The sequence below is a fragment of the Alexandromys fortis genome, unplaced genomic scaffold (genome assembly GCF_014885135.2).
Source record: "Alexandromys fortis isolate MF-2015 unplaced genomic scaffold, M_Fortis_MF-2015_v1.1 scaffold_0, whole genome shotgun sequence".
Lineage (NCBI taxonomy): Eukaryota > Metazoa > Chordata > Mammalia > Rodentia > Cricetidae > Alexandromys > Alexandromys fortis.
This window is the reverse complement of record NW_026067949.1, coordinates 31,683,559-31,705,862: the sequence shown is the minus strand read 5'-3', so window position 1 is coordinate 31,705,862 and position 22,304 is coordinate 31,683,559. Positions and strand designations below refer to the sequence as shown.

Below are 22,304 nucleotides of genomic sequence, written 5' to 3'. Positions count from 1 at the left end.
GGAAAATCATTTTATCTTACTGTTTATATATTAATGTTATTAGATTTTAATTTTAATACTTTTAAAAATCATTGTTTTTAGAAGTGTAATTTATGTCTTAAAGTTTACTGATTTAAAACTGTATATGTAAGTATGCAGGTTGAATTGTAATAAATGTACACAAATAAATGTAGCTACTACCAGTACCAAGAAACAAAATTCTTTTCACCCTCGAAAGTTCCCTGTTCTCTGGCAGCCCCTGGTCTGTTTCTGTTTGCATGTTTCCCTTTCCTGTGATATAGAAGTGGAGCTATGCAGTCTGTCTTCTGGGCCTACCTTTCATAGCACGCTCGCATGTCAACTAGTTTGCCTCTTTTTGTGCTGGGTATTGTCTGTAATGTAGGGTATGCATATAAATTGTTTTTCCAGTTATGAGTTGATAGACATATGGGGCTACTACTGTAAGAACTGGCAAACATTGGAGCACATATATTCTCATTTCGCTTGGGTAAACACCTGAGAATGGTATTACCAGGATTCGTAATAATTATATGCCTCACTTTCTAAGATACTGAATTGTTTCCTAAAGTGGGTGTGCAGCTTTACTATCCTTGAACCAATCATTGGCAGTTTTTTTTTTTTTTTGGCAACCTACTCTCAGTAATGTCGGTTGGTTTGCATTTTGGCCATTTTAATATGTGTGTATGATTAGGTATCTTGTTCTGGCTTTCATTTGCATTTTTACAATAAATGATATTAAATACTTTCAGTTGTATGTCGTTGGTGTATTTTCTTTTGTGGAGTGTATGCCCAAATCTTTCTCTACTTAGATGATTGGGTTATTTGCTTATTATTGAGATAGAAAGATCTACTTTGCCTTAATATAGTCTATTAGAGTATATTTTGTTTCGTCAGATATTAGATAGTCAAATTGTAGAAATTATCTCCCAACCAGTGACTCACTCCCCTTTTTATGTTATTGGCATTTTTGAAGAGAGTCTGTGATGATACCTGATCATTCATTTTGTCTCTCTTTCGCTTCCCCTCTTCCCCTTCTCTTCTTTTTTTGTAGATCTTTCTGAGACAGGGTGTGCCTGTGTAGCCCTACCTGGCCTAGAACTTGCTAGGTAGGCCAGGCTGGCATCAGACTCACTGACATCTGCTTTCCTCTTCCTGCCCCGTGCTAGTATTGAAAGTGCACTACAATGCCTGGCAATTTCTTTTATTTTATGCTTTATGGTTTTTGGCATCTTAGCTGAGAACTAGTATTTTTTTTTGTCTCATGTTTTATCACAGAAGTTTTAAAGGTTTGCTTTTATATTTAAGTCTGTCTGATTCAAATTGATTTTTATATATAGTATGAGGAAAAGATTGATATTAAAAATAACTTTCCACGTAAATACACAGTTGTTACTATGATTGTACTTCAGAATTATAGTTAATAGTATTTCTCTGAAAATAATAAAGCATTAATGCTCAAAAAGCAAAGGAGAGTTTTTTGTTTTTGTTTTAATTGAATTGACTTTTTTTTTTCTTTTTTGGTTTTTCAAGACAAGCTTTCTCTGTGTAACAGCCCTGGCTGTCCTGGAGCTCACTGTGTAGACCAGGCTAGCCTCGAACTCACAGACATCTGCTTTGCCTCTATAAATGTGTGCACTACCCCTGCCCAGCTAAAGGAGAGTTTTTTAGGAACCTTAGTAGAGGATTTCATGGACTTCTATCAGATAATACTGTATCAGATGAACAAAAACCAAGTCTGTATATAGTAGCTGAATATATCAATTATAATTGTAATTGGATGGGTAATCTTAATTCTGCTTTAAAAATAGAGATTGTTTTCCCACAAATGTTCTAAAAATAAGTATTATATTTATGGGAAAATATAAAAATAGACCATCATATTAGATAATAAAACTTGAGTGTATTCTAAAAGTAGTAGTAACATGCAGCTGTCCATGTTAATGGAGTAGTTATTAGTCATGTGTGCTTAAATTTAAAGTAAAATTTAGCACTCAGTTTTTCTCTCTCATTAGCCACATTCATATTTTAACTGAGCTTGGTTGCCTTTAAAAGAAAGATATGGAGAAAAAAATATATGTATACCTCCTCCTTTTAAAAATCTGTGTGTCTGTTGGTGGACACAGTCATATATTTAGTGAGCATAGAAACATAGGTTTCTCTTCAACATATTGCTGCAGTTCTTTTTGTTTTGTTTTGTTTTTGAGGCAGGGTTTCTCTGTGTAGCCCTGGCTTTCCTGGAACTCACCCTGTAGACCAGGCTGGCCTCAAACTCAGAGAGGTCTGTCTGCCTCTGCCTCTCAAATGCTGGGATTAAAGGCGTGTGCCATCATCACCCGGCCTGACTGCAATCCTTTTATATACAGCTGTGGAATTGGTGGATTGTTGTTAATGTAATTGAGGAGTGTCCATACTGTTTTCTATACCAGGCCACACTCATTTACATTCCTACCAGGAGTATGTAAGAGTTCATTTTTCCTCTGTGTCCCTGTCAGCACTTGTTATCTTTAGTCCTTTTTGGTATTAGTCATTCTTAATAGAATGAGGAAATACTTCATTGTGGTTTTGTTTTACATTTCCTAGTGAGCAGTGATGCTAAGCATTTTTTCCTATACCAGTTGGCCTTTTGTATGGTTTTGTTAGTTTTTTTCTTCTCTCCCTCTCCTCGCGTGTGTGTGTGTGTGTGTGTGTGTGTGTGTGTGTGTGTTGAAGGTGCACGTGCTCATGTGTGCCCACGCTGAAACCAAAGGCTGGCACTGGGTATCTTCCTTGGCTCTAACTCTCTGCCTTGCTTCTTTTTTCTGTTTTTATTGAGTAACCCATATTAGGTAGACTAACTTGTGTTTCTTTTTTAAAGTATGGAATAAATTAAGAGAATATATTCATTAATGAGTGGATATATATATAATTAATATAGAAATTTTAAGTTTTTACCATATTTTAAAGTTGTCTCTATTTTACATGTAAATGCCTGTATGTGTCATTTACACATTTTCTAATTTTCCATAATGTGTGGTGATAGCTTATTCATTTTATTTATTAAGTAAAATAATTGATATCATTTGGAAACCACTTAATGACAGTTATTAAAACTAGTACATTAAAGATGAAGGTGCACTGCCCCGTGGATGACTTAAGAGAATGATTTTGAGGAACTAACTGAAGTTAGATACAGGCAGTCCTGTACTGCTAGAAGAAAGACCAGAATTTTAGTATTTACCTCTGTTGTTCCTCTGGAACACTTGATAGCATCTGGGCATATCCATCTCTCTGAATCCAGTTCCTTTTTTTTTTTCAATCTCCAATCGTAACTTTTATTAAATGAAAATAACTCATCACAGAATTGTAAAGCCAGTCATTTTACTACACACCCTTGGGGCATTTAAAAAAAATTCTGGCTGTAGGTATTTGGGGGTTTGCTACAATTATTCATTGTGCGAGTTTTGCTTTCCATTGATTGATCTCCCACAGCTAGCAATAACTTGGCACATGGTTAACTATTTAAGTATTAGTTGAGTGGAAGAAAAAAGACTGGTTGAGGTTCCATGTCTCTCAGATAGGCACGATCACAGTAATGCCAGCTTCTTCAAAGGTTTGCTTTTGGGGATTTGACGAGTTTTTGTTAACTAGAGTAGCATTTTGATGGAAATAGAAATTTTCTTCAGATCTGTTATTTATAGAATGCTATCAATTCATTGACTAGATTTATTGGTATACTTAATTACATAACATTTTATGAATGCTTTAAATGGCAAGGTGAACTGCTATTTTAAGAATTAATAGCCTCTAAGAAACAGAGGAACTAATTCATTGTAAAGCCTTAGTGCGCGTGCATGTGTGCGTGCACACACAGACAAACACACTCATTTGGAAAATTCATGTAAGTTTTCTGAACTTCCCCTAACTCTGCAACAAATCTCATTTTATAATGGAACTTGTCTACACAGTTTCTTCAACAGTTCAACTTACAGAGTCTTAGTTCACAACATGTAAAGATAGTGTACAGGAGTTTTAATGAAAGAGAATTGTTCCAGATTTTGAAAATGATTGGTAAGTGAAAGTAAAAAAGAAAGCAAACATTATTCCGTCTCCTTCTATACAGATTATGTCCCAGGATTATACAGTTGTAAGAGGGAAATTGTATCTTTAGAGGAATCGCAGCTATTAGAAATGCTACAGAATGACAGGCCTCGTGGATTTAATCATCAGGGACTCTGAAGATACTACGGAAAAACTGGTTGTGAAACTTGTAAAATGCATTGGCTAAAACAGAATCCATAAACCTTTTTAACTGGTGAGAGTCAGGCACTCTGGCTAGGAGACAAAAGTCAACCCTGACAAGTAAATAGTACGAGTTGGGCTGGGAAGGAAGTCGGCACTGAACAGCTGTGTACGGATGAGTGGAGGGAATACGCTACAAATCGGTAGTGAGGACTGTGGGAAAGGCGCTCTCCTCATTTTCTTTCCCCTCCTACCCTGAAACAGGGTTATGGTTTCATTGCCATGGTAGCATATACATTCATCATAAAGGTGAAGGAAAGTGTCTCTGGCCTGAAGAAGTAGGAAAGCTCCTTGGAAGCTGGACCATGATTTGGAAATCCTAAGAAAAGACAACTCTGTGTGTATGTGTCTAAATCCACAAGGGCCCCAACCACATTCAAGCTACTTGAGTTCAGAACAGAATCTAAAAATCAGAGCCCAGAGAAATGCCCTATAAGATAAACCACAGCTCGGGTTCTGCATACAGATAGTGACCCCTGGCAGTTAAGCCAAAAGCTTTGAGGATTGAACTTTCATGGGGACCGCTACCCCGTGTAATGCTACTTAGAACCTGTGGTCTAAACTTAAAGTCATGTTCCCAAGAGAGCCTTATTAGCGCCTACAGTCCCATGGCCAATATTTGGAGTATCTACAATGCACTGCAAATTCTTGCTGTAAAAAAGAAAAAAAGGAAATTATGACTCTTCTTAAGGAAACCATGAGAGGAGCCAGAAAATAGAATTATAAGAAAGTCCTTAAACAAGCCTTGAGTTAAAACTAAGCACTTGATGTGAATGGAAAAATAGGGTTTAGGATTTGCTTTTGATATTTTGAAAATTTTTCCTGAAAATCAGAACATGAATCAAGTCAAATTTCAGAATTGAAAAATGTTATATGTGAAGTATAAATTCACTGTGTGGGCTCAGCTCAATGGAGAATGACTGGAAAGTGAGAACTTGAGATGCATAGTAGAGATCTGCAGGCTGTATCTTCTCCATGTAGGTTCATGTTGTGCTCTCTGCTCCTGGAGTAGTGTGCTGTGGACACATCTGCGTGCTCCTCACGTAATTGCTCCTTAGCGGCTGCAGAGATCTCTGTGCAGTTTGAGCCTTGTCACTCCACAGGTTCAGAGGAAGCCATTACTTGCCATTAAAAAGACTAAAGACAAATATGTAGAGTAATTATTGGAGTGAATAGAAAATATTATGGCTCTTATTTTCTAAATAATCTGTGGTTCAGAATGTTTACTTAAACTAGTCAGATGGCTGTGAATTTGCTTGGCCTACTTGGTTGTACAAAAGTGATTTGGCACTTAACACAAGTTTTAATAAATCCGGATATCTGTCATTTTAGTGAAGTGATTATGCTGAAAAATATTCAGAGGACTTTTCAAGCCTTGAAAAAGGGTTTATTTACTGTGGGTGATGTTTTAAGTATAGCCTCATTGATGGGATGGATATAAACATAATGGATATGTTGGAGTTAACTGCTGTGGGAGGAGGATAGATGGTGTGTTGTTTTCACTGGCGACATGGAGTTGTATATGTGTGTGTTTCTTATCAGAGTTCCATAAGAGCATGTTCATGCAAGTGTGTAATGTACCTTGAACAAGTGTGTGTGTGCCTGTGTGTCTAAGCCTTGTGCTTTAGTAGTAGAGCTGCGCAGATCAGATTTCCTAGCAGACCTCCCGAAGATTTGTGCACTGATGAAAGACTGGCCTTCTTTTAGGTTGGTATAGTTTTTTCTCTTTCATCTTTGGTGACCCATTTAAGAAATCCACAAACATTTGGCTTTTTAAGTTAATGAACTCTTACAAAATTTGTGGATTAGTTAAATTTGGGTATCTGTTTCACACTTAAATCACATCATATCTTTTTAATGTGCATTTAGAAATTAATGTTAGTTTTTAAAAAATATGATATAACAATGAAGTAGTTTTTTTAGAAGAGAAAAATAGGTTCTCATATTTATTTGGACACTATACAAACAGGAGACTTAGGTAATATTTGTAGAGATGTATTTGTTTAATTGTTGAAATGGCCATATGTTTTATTAAGAGAACTTACTACAGGAAATATCTGTGGTACCGCCACAAGGCTTGATTCATAAACCTGGTTTGGGATGCGGTTTTAAAGAATATTACTTGAGTTTTGTATCATACCAGCTAAACTTTAGCTCTACTTTTGATTAATGTTTGTATCAGGAAACAAAATTTGTGGTATCAACAAACAAAATTCTAAAGTAGGTCATGAATCAACACGTTTTTAGATTATAAACAAGTTATAGTTTTAATTTGTAAATTATAGAAAATTTATAATTTTAGTTTTTACCTTAAGGTTTTGAGTTGTCCTTTGATAATGATAATTAGCAATAATTAAATCAAGTTAAAAGAATTTCCCTCCTTTGAGTGATGTAAATACATAGGAAAGTAATTTTTTGCTCATGTGTTTGTTTTTTGGAATAAATAACATGTATTTTATCTTCCTTCTTATATGTAGGTTGAGCTATAGTATTAGACACCAAATTCATAAAAAGATAAAAAGAATACTTCAGCTTTCTAATTAGAAAAAGAATGTGTTTTCATGAAGGATATTTTAGAATATACAAAAGAAAATGTGAAAAACCATTGTCCATAAAGCATCTCAGAAGCCATCATATGCTGTAGCTTTGATTTTGTTTTGTTCCCAGTCTAAGTATAATTGGACATACAATTTTTTCTAGCTTTACTGTTGTATGAAAGCCGCTTGTTTGTTCTTGGCTGACCAGAACCAAAATAATCGCACAGAACTATATTAATTAAATCACTGCTTGGCCTATTAGCTTATGCATATTTCTAGCTCACTCTTACTTCTTAAATTAACCCATTTCTATTATTTTATATTTTACCCAGAGGTCCATGGCCTAACGGCAAGGTTCCACCTTACAGCTTGTGTCTTTCTCCTCTGGTGGTTTCATGGGATCTCCCTACTCAGCCTTCTTCCTCCCAGCATTCAGTTTTCCTCACCTACCTCTGTTCTGCCCCGCTATAGGCCCAAAGCAGCTTCTTTATTCATTAACCAATAAAAACAACACATAGAAAGACCTCCCACAGCACTTTAGTTTAAGTAATATTTTGGTGATTATAAAACTTATGGTGCTTCTGGTTGTCTATTTCCCAAAGTGAAATTATCGAGTCAAAGGATCTGTATATTCTCAGATTATTTATGTGTCTGGGTCCCTCCTCCCCCTTTAAAAGTCAGGGTCTGGTGTAACCCAGGCTAGCCTTGAACTTAGTATGTAGCTGAGGGAGGATGCCTTTTATTACTTTTAGCCCTCCTGCCTTCACTTCCTGAGTGAGTGTTAGAATTACAAACAGGCTTGGCTTATTTGGTGTGTTGTCAAACTAGGGCTCCATGCTTCATAGGCAAGTGCTAGCAACTGAGCCACGGGTTTTCCTTTAAGAAGAGCAAATTCCTGGCTGAGGCTGTAACTCAGTTACTAGAGAGCTTAGTGAGTAAGCAAGTAAGTGTGGCAGCCAGAACTTGAGGCAGCTGGTCCCATTGAAAGCTCTTTGCTCAACTACCTGTTTCTTTTGCATGCAGTCCAGGACCCCAGCCCAGGGGATGATGCTGCTCACATCATAGTGGGTCTTGGCACCTCAGTCACCCAAATCTCGAGAATCCCTCACAGGAACATCCGGACTTCCTGGGTGAGTCTATATCCTGTGAAGAAAACAATTTGCGCTATCCATCATGGGCAAAGGACTTTCTCTGTACTTCTGTTTCTCCTTTGGATTTTTGATAAGAAGGTCGTGCTGTCTTTGTGGAATCACTTTGTAATATCACTGAAGTTCTTTGGAAGAGTTTGAGGAGAAAAGGTTAACTCAGTCATGGTTTGATAGAACCAGTGAAGCCAGTTTGGTTTTTCTTTGTGAGTAGTTTTTGGTTATCGGGTCAGTATATTTATCGTTTATATTCCTTTCATCTTTAAATCTTGATAGGCAGTATGTGTGTAGGAGTTTATCCAGTTTTTTGTCTGGTTTGTAGTGGTTGTGGTAATGTCTTACAGTACTGTGTCTGTGGCTTCAGTTAAATTGTCTCCTATTTCTGATTTGCTCTATCTGAATCTACTTCATAGAATTGGACATAAATTCATTTGATTTTTTTTTTTAAGGCTTAGCTTTGTTGATTCTGGAGGTGGGTCTTATTTCTGGTTGATGTTTATTTCCTTCCTTCAGCAGACTACAGACTTGGTTATTTTTCTTTCTGGTTCTTTGAGGTTTCTTAATTTTCCTTTTTCAGAGCTTGATGTGGGACCCAAGACTGTGAGTGCATCAGGCACGTGCCCTTCAGAGAGCTGCACTCTGGGTGTGGTAGTTTTTATTGTGGGTATTTAAGTACTGCTCTAAAATGTAAAAATTCCTTTACATTTTGATGTGCTTTTGTTTCTCTCAAAATACTTGATCATTTCCTTCTTGATTTGGTCTTCAGCTCTTTGGTTATCTAGTAATGTATTGTTAAATTTGCACATTAGCAAAATTCTGTTTTTATTCTATTGTGGTTGGAAAGCATACTTCAGACTTAAATTTGTTAAAGCTTGTTTTATGATCTAACATGTGACTTGTTCTATAGACTTTTCAGTGTATTTGAGAAGAGTGTACATTCTGTGACTGTGAATTTGAAATATTTTTTGTGTGTTTGGTCTGTAATGTAAGTTTGCTTTTATTTTTCATCAGGATGAACTGTCCATCATCGAAACCTTTAGTTTTGTTTCTCTTCACGCTGCTTTTTTTATTTGGATGCTTTCTTGGTGGGAGTGTACGTCGTAATTGCTGTAGCTTTTGAGTGAAGTGACACTTTCCTGTCATGTATAGTATTTATCTTTGTAAGTATGCCCGTGTGCCTGTTTTTGTTTGTCACTTCCCTATGTGGAATATTTCTGTCCTTTCAGTTCTAACCCATATATACTTTTAAATCTAAAGTGAGGCTTAAGATATTACATGGTTGGATCTTAGCTATTTTGAATTCATTCAGCTATTCTCTGTGTCTCACTCTAGGACAGTTACTCATACACTCTTAGGTTAGTGTAATCCCTTGTTTTCCAGTTCGCTAGTGCTCTTCTTGCCGGTTTCATCTGTATTTATTTTGTTCTCTTTATGTTATTGTGCTTGCACTGTTTTCACATTTCTTTCTGTGTATCCATAGAAATATCTGTTACTGTCATGGATAGTAAATAAAATGTGACAGTCTCTTTAAACTGAAAACTTGAATTAGGCGCAGAAATTCAAGTCATTTACTCTTCCTCTTGTTTTACGTTACTGATCCCACATCTTACATTTATTTATTTATATTCTATGCCCATTAGGATTTTTGTGTAGTTTTTAAAAATATCTATAGTTCAATTTCTGTAGAGAATTAAAAGTGATTTATCTTACTTATAGATTTTTTTCTGTCTTCTCTTTTTTATTTTATTAAAAAGAGATTTATTTCGTATATAATTTGAATCTGATTTTCCTCCTCTTAGATTCCCCATACCTTCCTATTGGAATCCACACCCTTTCTGCTAGCAGGCATCTAAATAATAATAATAACAACAACAATAATAATAGCAAAAACAAACAGAACAGGACAAACAGAAGAAATTAATAGCCCAAGGGAAAAAAGTACAGCATACACTTGAAGATGCAGAGACACATTTTTGTTCACACAAGAATTCCCTAAAAACACAAAACCAGAAGCCAGAACACGCACACACATAAAGCCTTGTCAAAACCTTATGGGACAGAGACCCTTAAATGCTATTGAGTTCATTCTGTATTGGCCATCTCCTGCTAGGCATGGGACTTGGCCTTATGTCCCCAGACTCCATTGGAGAGAACTGTCATTTTCGAATGGTTATCAACTGAACCATAGCTTCTGGGTTTGGGGTGGGGGCTTCTGTACACTTCTCCGCTCTGGCACCCCATCTGTTGAAGACTTGTGCAGACCCTGTGCCTGTTTCCATGGCCTCCGTGAGGTTATATGTCCATCGGCCACTGTGTTTAAAAGGCCTTGTTTCCTTGGTGTTCTTCATCCACTCTGCCTCGGACACTCTTTCCCCCTCTTCCTCAGGGTTCCCTGAGCCCTGAGGGGAGGGGTTTCACGGAGACATTTTGTTTAGGACTGAGAATTCCAAAGTCTTTTGTTTTCTCTTCACATTGTCTGCCTATGGGTCTCTCTATTTCTTTTCATCTGCTGCAGCAGGAAACTTCTCTGATGATGGCTAAGCAAGGAACTGATCTATGAGTATATGAGTGTATATGAGTAGAACATTGATAAAAGTCATTTGTGGATATATTCCTTTAGAAAAAGAATAGTATTTGGTTTTCTCCTAGGCACCTGGCTTTATTTGTAGTTTTAAAACTATTTTTTATGGAATCAGTTTATAAAATTTCATTTTTATTGTTCATTTTTATAATAAAGCTATAAATCTTCTATGTTTAAGAATTAGTTAAAATGTTTTTGTGTTAAAACTGTATATAAGTTGAATAGAGTTAACATTTCTTTCTTGTTTAAATAGGGTTCTGATAGTCACTCATACAGAGGAAGGCCTTGAGCACGTGGATTTTGGAGAATCCATTCTAAAAGTGTAAAAAGTGCAAAAGGTAAAGGCATCTTATAGTGTTCTATTGTATTGATTTTTCCTTGAAAAAAAATGTGTAAAAGGACTTAGAAATTACTTGGCATGCTCATTTGAGGAAAGCATTATTTAAAAAAATTTGCTTTTGTGTTAAGTCCAACTCATTTGGCAGACGGTAGTTACTGTTTATGTATTATTTAATTAATGATTATGTGATGGTTAATAAGACTGCAGCTATCTCTGTCTCATGAAGATTGCATTTTAAAGGAAGACAAGCAGTAAACAAACCATTAGTGGTACCAAAAGAATTAAAATGGACAGTAGACTGGAGTGGCTTTAGTAGCGTTAGCCAGAGACAGCTGTGTTGAAAATGTGTTGAAAATGGCAGGTGCTGAGCCATGTGTGGCTCTGAAAGAAAAAAAGAAATTACATTGGCAGGAGTTTAAAGAACAGTGTAAATGTGGCTGGAGTGTGCCCTAGGTACTGCAGAGCAGACATGAAGATCAGCCTGCAAAAAAGGAAATGAGGAGTAAAGCAGATGGGGAGAAAGCAGTCAGGTGTTCCGATTGAACTCTTCTTTTCTGGACACCCCGGAAACCTATAGAAGAGTGTGGTGCTGGGGAGATGGCTCACTGGGCAGAGTGCTGGCTGTGCAAGCATGTGGGCTAGCCTGAGCTCACAACCCTAGCTCTCACATAAAAACAGACAAACAAACAAACAAAAAACTGTTGTGGCATTGTATACCTGTAAGCCCAGCACTTGTAGGTGGAGTCAGGTGATTCTTCAGAACTCCCTGGCCAGATTAGCTAAATTGGTGAGCTTCAGGTTCAGTCAGTCTCTGTTTCAAAATGTTAGCTAGAGAACAATAGAAGAAAACATGGTGTCAAACTCTGGTTTACACATGTACATGCCTTGCACTTACATGTGCATATACATAACATACACTACATAGTATACACCCACACAAACTATAGCTATGTCAAAAAGACATTGTGATACCAGATGTGGTAGCACATGCCTGTTTTGGAGGCTGGGAAAGGATCCAAAATTTGAGGCCAGCCTGGGTCTGTGATAATTTGCCATGGGGCAGCAGGGCTGGGGGTGGGGTAGGGGGGTGGGAGCGTCTATATTTAAGGCTTCAAAGTTGGAAATAATAGAGTAAGAAAATGTATTTAGGAATTATTGGCATAAAGAAGTGCTTGAGTGTTTTGCATTCAGTTTCCTATGAAATGTATTCAGCCATGGTACGCACTGATAGTTATCATAGGAAGTGTATTCAGCCCTAGTTCACACTGATAGTTATCATAGGAAGTGTATTCAGCTCTAGTTCACACTGATAGTTATCATTCAGCCCTAGTTCACACTGATAGTTATCATAGGAAGTGTATTCAGCCCTAGTACACGCTGATAATTATCATAGGAGAAGCGATGTCATTAAAATGAATACAAAAGCTGAAAATGTTCTGCAGTAGAGAAGAAGAAATGATTAAGTCAGTACAGAAATGATGGCTACATCACATCCACCAAGGGATTGTCTAGAGAATCAAGGAAGCAGCCTCTGCATTTAGCAATACAGTGTTTGTAAATACAGATAAGCGATCCAGTGGATGCTCTAGGAGTCCATCAGTAAGAGTGACGAGAAAGAGTGAGGACATAGAGACTGCAATGGCAAACAGCTCAGCTGTATTTCACGCCTTGAAATCTCCTTAAAGCCAGTGTGTTAGCTCCCTTGTCCCTGTGGTGCACTGCCCAGCGTAAGCTACTGTAAAACAGACTTCTTGATTATTATTTTGGATTCTGGGTTCAGTAGACCATGGTTATTTGCTTTTGGGTTTCTGGGCTCATTGTGAAGTTGACCATTAAGGCTGCAGGAACATGAAGCAGAAGAGAAGGCAGGACACAGGAGGAGGACAGGGCAAGACAGCCTAGGATCTGGCTGCCATTGACCTACTTCTGCTCACAAGGCCTCACCTCCTACCTTTTACCTTTTACAAAGGTCAATAATACCTTTGTAGCATGAGTCAGTCAGAGCATCAATCTGCTCATTATGTTAGAAGCCTTAGGATATATTTGATTCTAGAACTACCCTGGAGACACACCATTACCCAGAGATTTACTTCATTAATCTCTTAGATTAGTGGCTCTAAACCTGTGATCACAACCCTTTTGGTGGTCTAATGACTCTGACAGGGTACCTAAGACCATCGAAAAATGCCGATATTTACATTATGTTTTATAACTAGCAAAATTATAGTTACGAAGTAGCAAAACAAATAATTTTATTGTTAGGAGTCACCATGCGGAACTATACTACAAGTTGCAGAATTAGGAAGGTTAAGATCCACTGTCTTAGATGTTTCTTAATCCAGTAAAGTTGACCAAGATTAACCAGTCACAGCTAAATACAGAAAAATAGTTTTGCAATTGATACACATTCACAGGGACAGAGAGAATGGGAGAGAAAAAAAAATGGACCTCGAGAAGCTAAAGGAAGTGTGGTAAGTTTCTTAAACTAGCAATGGAGGTCTGAGGAACTTCTTGTCACCAGAGAGCCTCTGAAATTGCCATGAATTTCAAAGCCCTCTTTTATTTCTGGAAATGAAAGTGATGGTGGTATTAAACAGAGTAATTAATTGCACATATACTGGAGAGATTTCTTTCTTCTGACTCTGAAATGTGTGTAGTTGCTCCTGATATTCCCAGAAGTCTGATTATTCTTTAGTAAGTGTAAAATAAGTAAGAGCTAAATGGAAGGGTTGATAAATAAAAGCAATGTGTGAAGAGTAGAGAGAAAAGTTAAAAATTGAATAAACTGATTAAGCTGTCTTATCCTTCATATTCAAATAAGATTTCAAAAAAATCAAGGAAACAGAAAAAGTAAATAGGGAATGATGTAAGAAACCTTGCTTGAATGACATAAATTATAGCCTACCGAATAACTGTTACAGCTAGAAAAATAAGTAGAAAATGGGGTACATTACCATTAACTTTTAGAACAGAGGGTTGTTTTCAGGGTGAAAGAAGTCAGTCACATAAGAAAGGATTAATAATCAGAGCAGCATTGGACTTGTGAAATCATTTCTCTTTTAACAAGCAAAAGTTAAATAAATTAAGTAAATAAAAAATGGTGACATCATGTGTTGGTCAGCGTTCGGTCACCTTGACAAAACACCCAAAATAAACACATTTTTAAAAGGAGGAAGGGTTAGCTTGGCTCATTGTTTCAGGGGGTTCAGTCTCCAGCCACTTGATGTCATTGCTTGTGGTGAGCCTGGACATCATGTGGTAAAAGCTGCTCACTTTGTGGTACCCAGAAAAGATACTAGGGTGCTGATAACCTCATTCCTTCAACATTTTACCTTCTGACATAGCTAGGAACTAAGCGTTCATCACATGTCATTTGAGATCAAACCATGTCACCTAGGGTGAGAAAAGAGCTTCACTAGAGACCTAGGGAATCATCAGAGTGATACTGAATACTGATCCCAAGATGACAGCACTGTTCTTGGTGTACGATAGCAGACATTGTAAGAATAGATTAGCAAGTTCTGGGGGAAACAGTTGGAAAATGGCGAGAAGTATATTTAGATAGTCATGAGTTTGTAGTAAATCAGCAACAAGTATGTGTAAAACCAGATAAGCGGTAAAGGGAAAAAGCCATTACACACTTTCCTCCTGCTGTGATAAAACACTGTGACCAAGGCAACTTGTGAAAGAAAGCATTTTATTGGGTTTACAGTTCCAAAGTGTTAAGAGTTCATGGTGGCTTCAGGAATAGCTTAGAACTCACATCTCAAACCACAAACGGGAGTAGGGAATGGCAGGAAGCTTTTAAGACACAAAGCCTGACTCTATGATAACCCCCAAGGCCACATCCTTCCCAAATAGTTGTACCAACTGGGGACCAAGTATTCAAATACATGAGCCAGTGGTAAACAATCTCTTTCAGACCTCTGGAGCAACTAACTACAGGGAAAACTACTCAGAGGGGAACTTAATGTGTACTGGAAGGCCGAGGCTTAGCTGTGAACCGCATTTACAGTTGTAAAAATGTGAACTTAGCAGTTGGGAGGGGTGTATGTTTTTAATGTCAAAAAGAAAAAAAAGTGAAAAGGATTGCTCAGCAATTGTCTCAGTTGGGTTATCCATTGATAGAATTAAAATCGTGACCTATAGAAACTTGGAGAGAAAAGGATTTATTTCAGTATCACACTCCGTTACTGAGGGAAGTCAAGGTAGGAACCTGGAGTTAACTGAAGCAGAGGCAATAGAGGAGTGGTGTTTCCTGGCTTGTTCCTCGTGGCTTTCTCAGACTGCTTTTTCACACCTGTATCTAGCTATCCCACAGCAGTCTCTAATTAAGAAAATACCCCCATAGGCTTACATAAGGCCAGTGGCATTTTCTCAATTATAGTTCCTTTCTGTAGCTTCTGTGTAGTTGACAAAAAAAAAAAAAAAAAGAAGAAGAAGAAGAAGAAGAAGAAGAAGAAGAAGAAGAGAAGAAGAGGAAAAAGCTAAAACCAGCCAAAAAAGTGATTAAGATCTTCCTGATCTTCCAGAGGATTCAGGTTTATTCAGTACCTAAGTTTGATGGGTTGCTTACAACCACCTGCAACTATAGACCTAGGGGAGTTTATGCCCTGTTTTAGCCTCTGAGGGCACTTCACTAGTGTGGTGCACTTATGTGCATATATACAAGCAGGCAAAACACCCATACACAGAAAAGTAAATGAATTAAAATTTAAAAAAATACTCTTGCTCCCTAAAAGCAATGCTTTTCAGTAGAATTAAGTAGAAGATGTCTAAAAATCTAGACACTTTTGAGAGCCAAAGAAGCTAATTTAAATACATTGGGACAATTATGACTATCTAGGCACTCTATCTGAAAATGAAAGAATCAAAATTAACAAAAGATGTTCGCAGTAGCAGGTTTATTACTGAAAGAAAGTGGAAACTGGGTCAGAACAAAGGGCTTCTGATTTTATAGTAAGTTTCTTACAACTACTCAACTGTATAAAGTTCATCCCCGTGTGTGCATGTGGGGAAAAAAAAACTAAATTGTAAAATAAAAGAATGAACCAGACATTGAGATCACAGTTGTTTTCCTGGGGGAAAAATAAGTGGCAATAGCTGAAGAAGGTCGGTGCATCAAGAGGGGTGAGGTTTTATCTTATTGTCTCCTCAAGCTCAGAAGTACGGTGCTAATATTGATCAATGGCAGCAGTTGGAAAGGAAAGCCTGTGGTGGGGACAGCAGATGGGATTCAGAAAGACAGTAGTGTAATGCAGTAATAATACACTGCACAGTTTATTTTCAAAACAGAACCCTTTTTATGTGAAGGATTCTATCCCAAAGATGGACTGCCAGACACTGAGATCGTCTCTAATTCTGTGCACTGCTCTCTGCTGAAGTAGGAGTTGCTTCTGTGTTTACCCCATTTAAATTGTTATAGTTTTTTTTTTTTTTTGTTTAATGCTGCCTGCCCATTCCCTGGTAAGCTTGCATTTAAAGCTGGTTTTAAAGTAGCATTTACACACCAGTACTTGTGCTCTCAGTACCCTGTCATCACGAAATAGTAACATGATACATGCTCACCTGCTAAATCTGTGATTTAGAGTTCAAGGAGCTTATGGAAAGGAACATTTAATTCCTAGCTTAACTTGATCTTTTTGCATTTTGGTGAACTGTGCATTTAAGTAATTGCAACTGATCCTTTTAAAGACACATTGCCTATCATTCTGGGCTATTAATGTCAATACTTTATAAAAATAAATAAACGTTATTTTATATGAGTAGACTGTGTACTTGGAATTTCTCTTGAGCTTGTGTAGGGAAATAATATGATGTCTAAAATGCAACCTTTCTGATGAGCAAGTGTGACTCTAGCTTGTCATTAAAAGCCTGGGTTATTGGGTGGGTTTTGTGTTTGTGTGTGTGTTTCTTTATTACCACAGTATTCTGTTGCTTTGACACTCTTCAAAAAGATGTGTTCTGGAGGTAATTTAGTCCTACTTATTTTTTTCCCCTCATTTTTCTCATAAATAAAATATATCTGTCAGTTGACTGGAAAAGTAGAATAAAGATGTGAGCTGCCCTGAGAGTGAGTATAGTCTTGAGTGCGTAGCTGTGAGTAAGCATAAGCTGAGCAAATCTTTTGAAAATTATTGTTGATGGTAACAGAGAATAGCGTAATAGTAGGTTGGTCTTCTAAGCCATTTTGCTTCATTCATTTTGTACATAGTCAGCAGTGTCATTCCTGATAGGTTTGTCATAAACCCCCACCCCGTTGTTTGTCCCGTATTCTCCTTTTTAACAGTTAAGCATGATAATGGCTTACTAAATGAATGACATATAAGGCAGAGATTTGGCCCCTTAGTTTTGAAACTACATTTTATATGTGTTTTCCGCTGTCCTTTTTATTTTAGTAATAGAACCAGCATCTGTTATTACCGTTGCCCTTTCTTGGGATCTAGAAGGTGGACGTAGGTAAACCTGAATATTGTGTAGCTGTGTTCCCTTTTGTGGTGCTAACTGGAGTTAGTAACTTGGAGTCACAGTTGATCACCTCTGGTTATTATCCTGTAGGAATTCAGTCCTCTCAGTCTCATTTTGTTACCTGACCACATAGACAGTGCAGTGTCATTTTCAAGGGCTGTCTCTCCTCTTTCGGAGCGACATCTGAAAACAATGATAGAATGTTTTGATGGAGGAAGGTCATTGAGCAATAAAGAACCCCGCCGCTGCTCTTATTTCAACAATGTTTTAGACTCTCCTGTTAACTAACATACCTTTAAATACCTCTGATTTAGATAGAATTACATGTTAATTTATATTATTTTATAAATTCTAAATAAAGGAAACAACAATATAAATTTCTTAAACCTCAAAACTTAGGATGTTAATAAATCAGATCATTTGTTAATCAATATTTAACTCACGTCTTGAGATAAAACTGCTTTATAAAGGAATTTTAGGGTGTGACTCAGTTTGAAAGCAGTGCATTTTAAGATTTAATTACTTAAAGGTATGAAACACTTTAAGATACTTATTTTCTCTGCTGGATTTGCCTTCTCCTCAACTTTTCTGCAGCCCCTTTAGGTGCTAGTGATTAAGACTCTAAACTGTAACATGCCTGTGAAGAAAATAAGCTCGAGATTTTCCCTGTGTGGTGTTGTAGCTCATGCCTGTGTGGTGTCAGACCATCACTGCTCTTTAGAGCCCTCTCAGCCGTCACATCTTTGTGTCCTGTGGTCTGTTGCTTCTCAGACTTGAGCAGTCACAGCAGTCAGTGAGGATCCTGCTGGAAATGTGGGTTCTCAAATGATGAGAATGCTTCCTGCCTCGGCACCATATTTTCAGTAACAAGTCTTGACACATGACAAGACTCGTTATCTCGGGCTTCCCTCTGTAATTCTCACAGATACTCTTGATTGGTTCTTGTCTGGGTGATTCCACTGGACAATAAAGGCTTCACAGTGCATTTTATTATAGTTGCTTAGCTATCTGTCTCCTTGCTCATTACAGATTTTTGCCTTTAGAGCTTAGCCTCTCATCCTTATTGGTACAAGGCCTACCATGCTGTTTAACAGAAAATAGAATCTCAACAAATATTTATTAGATAGTATTATTGCAGCCAGTTTATAGTTATACAAAGTATATATTGAATATTAAAAATGACATTTCTATTATTTTAGAGAAATACATTAAATATGAGTTTGGATCTTTTCCATATTCCTTTTAGAAGAAAAAAAGTCTCAAATATTCTCCATCCAAAGATAATTTGCTCAAAAATAATGCACTAGCTTCATTTTGAAGTCTGCACAGTAACTTACAGTAGTCTCAAGATTTCTTTTAGAAGTGCTTTAGAAAATTCATAACCATTTCTTTTTTCTCCCAAGGAGAAATACAAATGTCTACCGCAAGACGAAAACGCAATGTGTTATGTTGTTTACCGTAAGCTGTAGTAAGATGAGCTCAATTGTTGACAGGTATGTTTTTTAAATTCACTACTAGAGTAATGTTCTTAAGTGTTAGTGCTTAAACATAATTGCCATTATATTCAATTTCTACATAGAACAAATAAGAAATAGTAAGAAAGGTATGTTAGTAGTTTTAAAAGCCAAAGTGGATTGCTTAGGACTTATGTTACAAATGAGTCCTTATTCTTAATTTTGGGAATTTTGGTCAACTGAAAGAAACAATAATGCTTATAGATGATTCCCTAGCCCCTTTTAGACTCTAGGATTGAGTCTATCCCTGCAAGCATCTTAGCACTTGTGACTGGTAAGACATAATTGTTACTAGGATTATTAGTTTATTAGTTCGTTTTTAATCTTTATATATAAGTCTTTGGGAAAAGATAAACTTGTTTATTTCTTTAACTGTAAAACTGCTGGTTAGTTTTTTTGGTTGTTTTTGTTTATTTGTTTGTTTGTGTTTTTTGTTTTTGGTACTGGAAATGTCAGCCAAGGCCTAATGTGTACTAGTCAAGGAGCTTTACCACTGAGCTACCTCTCCAGCCTTGTTTCTAAGACTCTTTGTTATGTTGTTTTCATTCTAACACCGCTAACATTTGATGCGTCTTAAAATTCACTTCTCAGACTTCATTTGGTAGTTTCTTTTCTTTCTTCTTTCTTTCCTTTCCCCTACATCCCCTTCTTTCTCCTTCCCCCTTTTTCATTTCCCTTTCTTTCCCTCCCACCATCCCTCCCTCACTTCTTCCCTTCTTTCCACATAAAGATGAATCTTAAAAATGTCTAGAATCTTTTATATTATTTCATTGAATTGCTTAGATCCTCAAGGTTCTTAAGATATAGGTCAGGGATTAGCCAGCTTTTTAAATTATGGTTACAAATTCACTATATGACGATTCCAGTTGTTTAAGGATTTTGCAAATAGATTTGTACGTAGAGTAGTTGTTGATATCTGAAGGCAGCTTTTCTTCTTTTCTGACTAAACAAAGATATATCTTGTATTAGAGCATAAGAATTAAAGGCAAGGAATGTCCTTAAGACGTTTGCTTTCACTGTGGCCCTAGTTTTGGATTAAGGCCTTGTCTCCTTCTTGAAAAGACACACCAGTCATCTAAAAGGACTGGAAATGACTAGGTGGTCAATTCCTTTTCTATACTTGATGATGTTTGGGATGACACCTCTGTGTTCAGAGATAACGCAGTGATTATTAATATGGATTCCTTATATCTGAATATTATAATATTTATAGACTCCCTTGTCAGAAAAACAATATCCATGTAGGGTTTTTTAAATAAGTTCCCAGGCATAAATGGACTACTTCAGGTCTATTCATGAACCACCATAAAACACAATTTACAACTAATCTCAAAATGAAGCTAGTAGACGCCTCAAAGGCGTCTTCAGAAGTCACAGTGGGATTTGACTGAATGGTGTGACTGGTGAGTTCATGTAGAAGCTCACAGTCATCAGAAACTTGGATATCACTCCTTAGTTTTAAGAGGCAGCTTCTAGTGCTCTTGATGTAATTTGTTAGACTTTCCTCCAGGTCTCAGCTGTCCTCATCTTGTCACTTAATTCTTCACTTAATGTTCCCAGTTATACAAGTCCTTCCTAACCACTCAGACTAAAGCAACCACCCAGGGTTGCTTAGTTGATTTTCTATTGCCACAACAAAACACTGTGACAAAAGCAGCTTATAAACATTTAATTTGGGACTGCAGAGGGTGGTCTAGACCATGATTGTCGTAGTAGGAAACATGACAGTGGGTGAGCACGCATATGACTGGAGCAGTAGCTGAGGCTTGCCAGTTGAAATAATGTCCATGGGAGGGGGAGCAAAAGGAAGAGAGAAAGAATGAAAGTGAGCTAAGGAGGAATAGCATGGGCTTTTGAAACTCCAGAGCCCACCCTGCCAGGGATATACATCCTCCAAAAAGGCCACACCTCCTAATCTTTACCAAATGAGGACCAAGCATTCAAGTACATAAGCTTTTGGGGATCAGTCTCATTCAAAACCACCCTCCTTTAGAAATAAGGCCTGTTGTTTCCATGTGTTTCTTTGTAACAGAAGATGAAAAAGAGGAGAGTAGCTGTTAGTCCTGTTTGCTGTTCTGTTACAGTTTACTATTTACTGTTCTGTGTACTGTTTACTATTCTAGTACACAACCTGGTACCTGCGTGCTAATCAGTATCTGTTCAGTGGGTCAAATATGCTAAGTTCATGAGCTAATAGTTATTAGGATGTTTATGAGTAGTGGTGTTTTTAAAAGTGACTATCTGAAGAGGTTTTTAAGTTATGGTATTATAGTTAATATATTCCAGATGGGTAGTTTAATACAAAGACATTTCATACTGGCATTTGATAGGTTTCCAGTAGATATTAAAATTTTGAAATATGATATTTAAACTAGCTAAGTTCTTATTTAGCCTGATATATACACATAGCTGAGCATAACTTTTTAAAATTCACATGCAGAAAACTAAAAGTATAATTAAATGTAATTAAACTTTTATTAAAAAATAATTTTGTGGTTCCTGAGCTTGTATTTATTTGATCTCTTCACCTAGGAATCAGGTCAGTCTGAGTGGATTTACCTCTCCCTCTTACTAAGTCTTTTCATTTTGTTTTCTCTTGTAGAGATGACAGTAGTATTTTTGATGGATTGGTGGAAGAAGATGACAAGGACAAAGCAAAAAGGTAGTTAGCTGTGAAATAGAAAGTAGTAAATAATATATAATACTTACATGTGTTAGATATATTAACAAAGTAAAAAAGCTTAAACTATCAGTATGCAGTTTAGAAATTGAACTATATCCTGACTTTTTGAAAAGTAAGTTTGAATATATTATGTCATGTCCAAATTGGACACTGCATTAAACTATTTGTGTAATTAAATAGATTATTTTAAAAACTACATATTTAATTTCTTTTTTCATAGAGTATCTAGAAACAAATCTGAAAAGAAACGTAGAGATCAATTCAATGTTCTCATTAAAGAGCTTGGATCTATGCTTCCTGGTAATGCTAGAAAGATGGACAAGTCCACTGTTTTGCAGAAGAGCATTGACTTTTTACGCAAACATAAAGGTAAAATACTGTAAATTGGGTATGGTTTCTATAATAAACTCTCTTAGAAAATATGAGTTATATGATGCTTAAGGTAAAGAAGAAAAGATTCCTAGTATGTTCTTTCATTCAACAAGCATTTAGTTGTTTTTTTATTCTAGGTCCTTATGAAGTTAGGATGACTTTCTTGGCTCTCAACTTAAGCAAGAGGAGACAAATGTGTAAACACTAACTAAAATGCAGATGAGTAATTATTATGAACTATAAGCTTGAGAAGCACATGATTGTCATGTTTTTTTAAATAAAGAATGTTTTAAGGTATACAAATAAGTATTTTTTTTTAGCTAAATCTTTTAGGTTAGGCAAGTGAAAGTGCTTTACACAAAGGAAGTACTGTGTACAAAAGTGGA

At 36.7% G+C, this 22,304-nt stretch overlaps 1 protein-coding gene across 7 annotated transcripts in view; it reads left to right on the top strand.

The window, feature by feature from the left end:
* The window catches only part of Clock (clock circadian regulator), a 78,678-nt gene that overhangs the window by 7,789 nt on the left and 48,585 nt on the right, over positions 1-22,304 (top strand). For 3 of the 7 annotated variants that reach the window (XM_050150296.1, XM_050150290.1, XM_050150291.1), the window contains exons 3-7: positions 7,839-7,945; positions 10,795-10,879; positions 18,753-18,842; positions 21,466-21,525; positions 21,767-21,915. In XM_050150296.1, coding sequence (XP_050006253.1) covers positions 18,796-18,842; positions 21,466-21,525; positions 21,767-21,915 — 256 coding nt within the window. In that variant the 5' untranslated portion in view covers positions 7,839-7,945; positions 10,795-10,879; positions 18,753-18,795. Of the gene's footprint in view, positions 1-7,838; positions 7,946-9,002; positions 9,121-10,794; positions 10,880-18,752; positions 18,843-21,465; positions 21,526-21,766; positions 21,916-22,304 lie in introns of those variants that run through there. The other 4 variants (XM_050150295.1, XM_050150293.1, XM_050150294.1 and 1 more) reach the window with 3 other exon arrangements.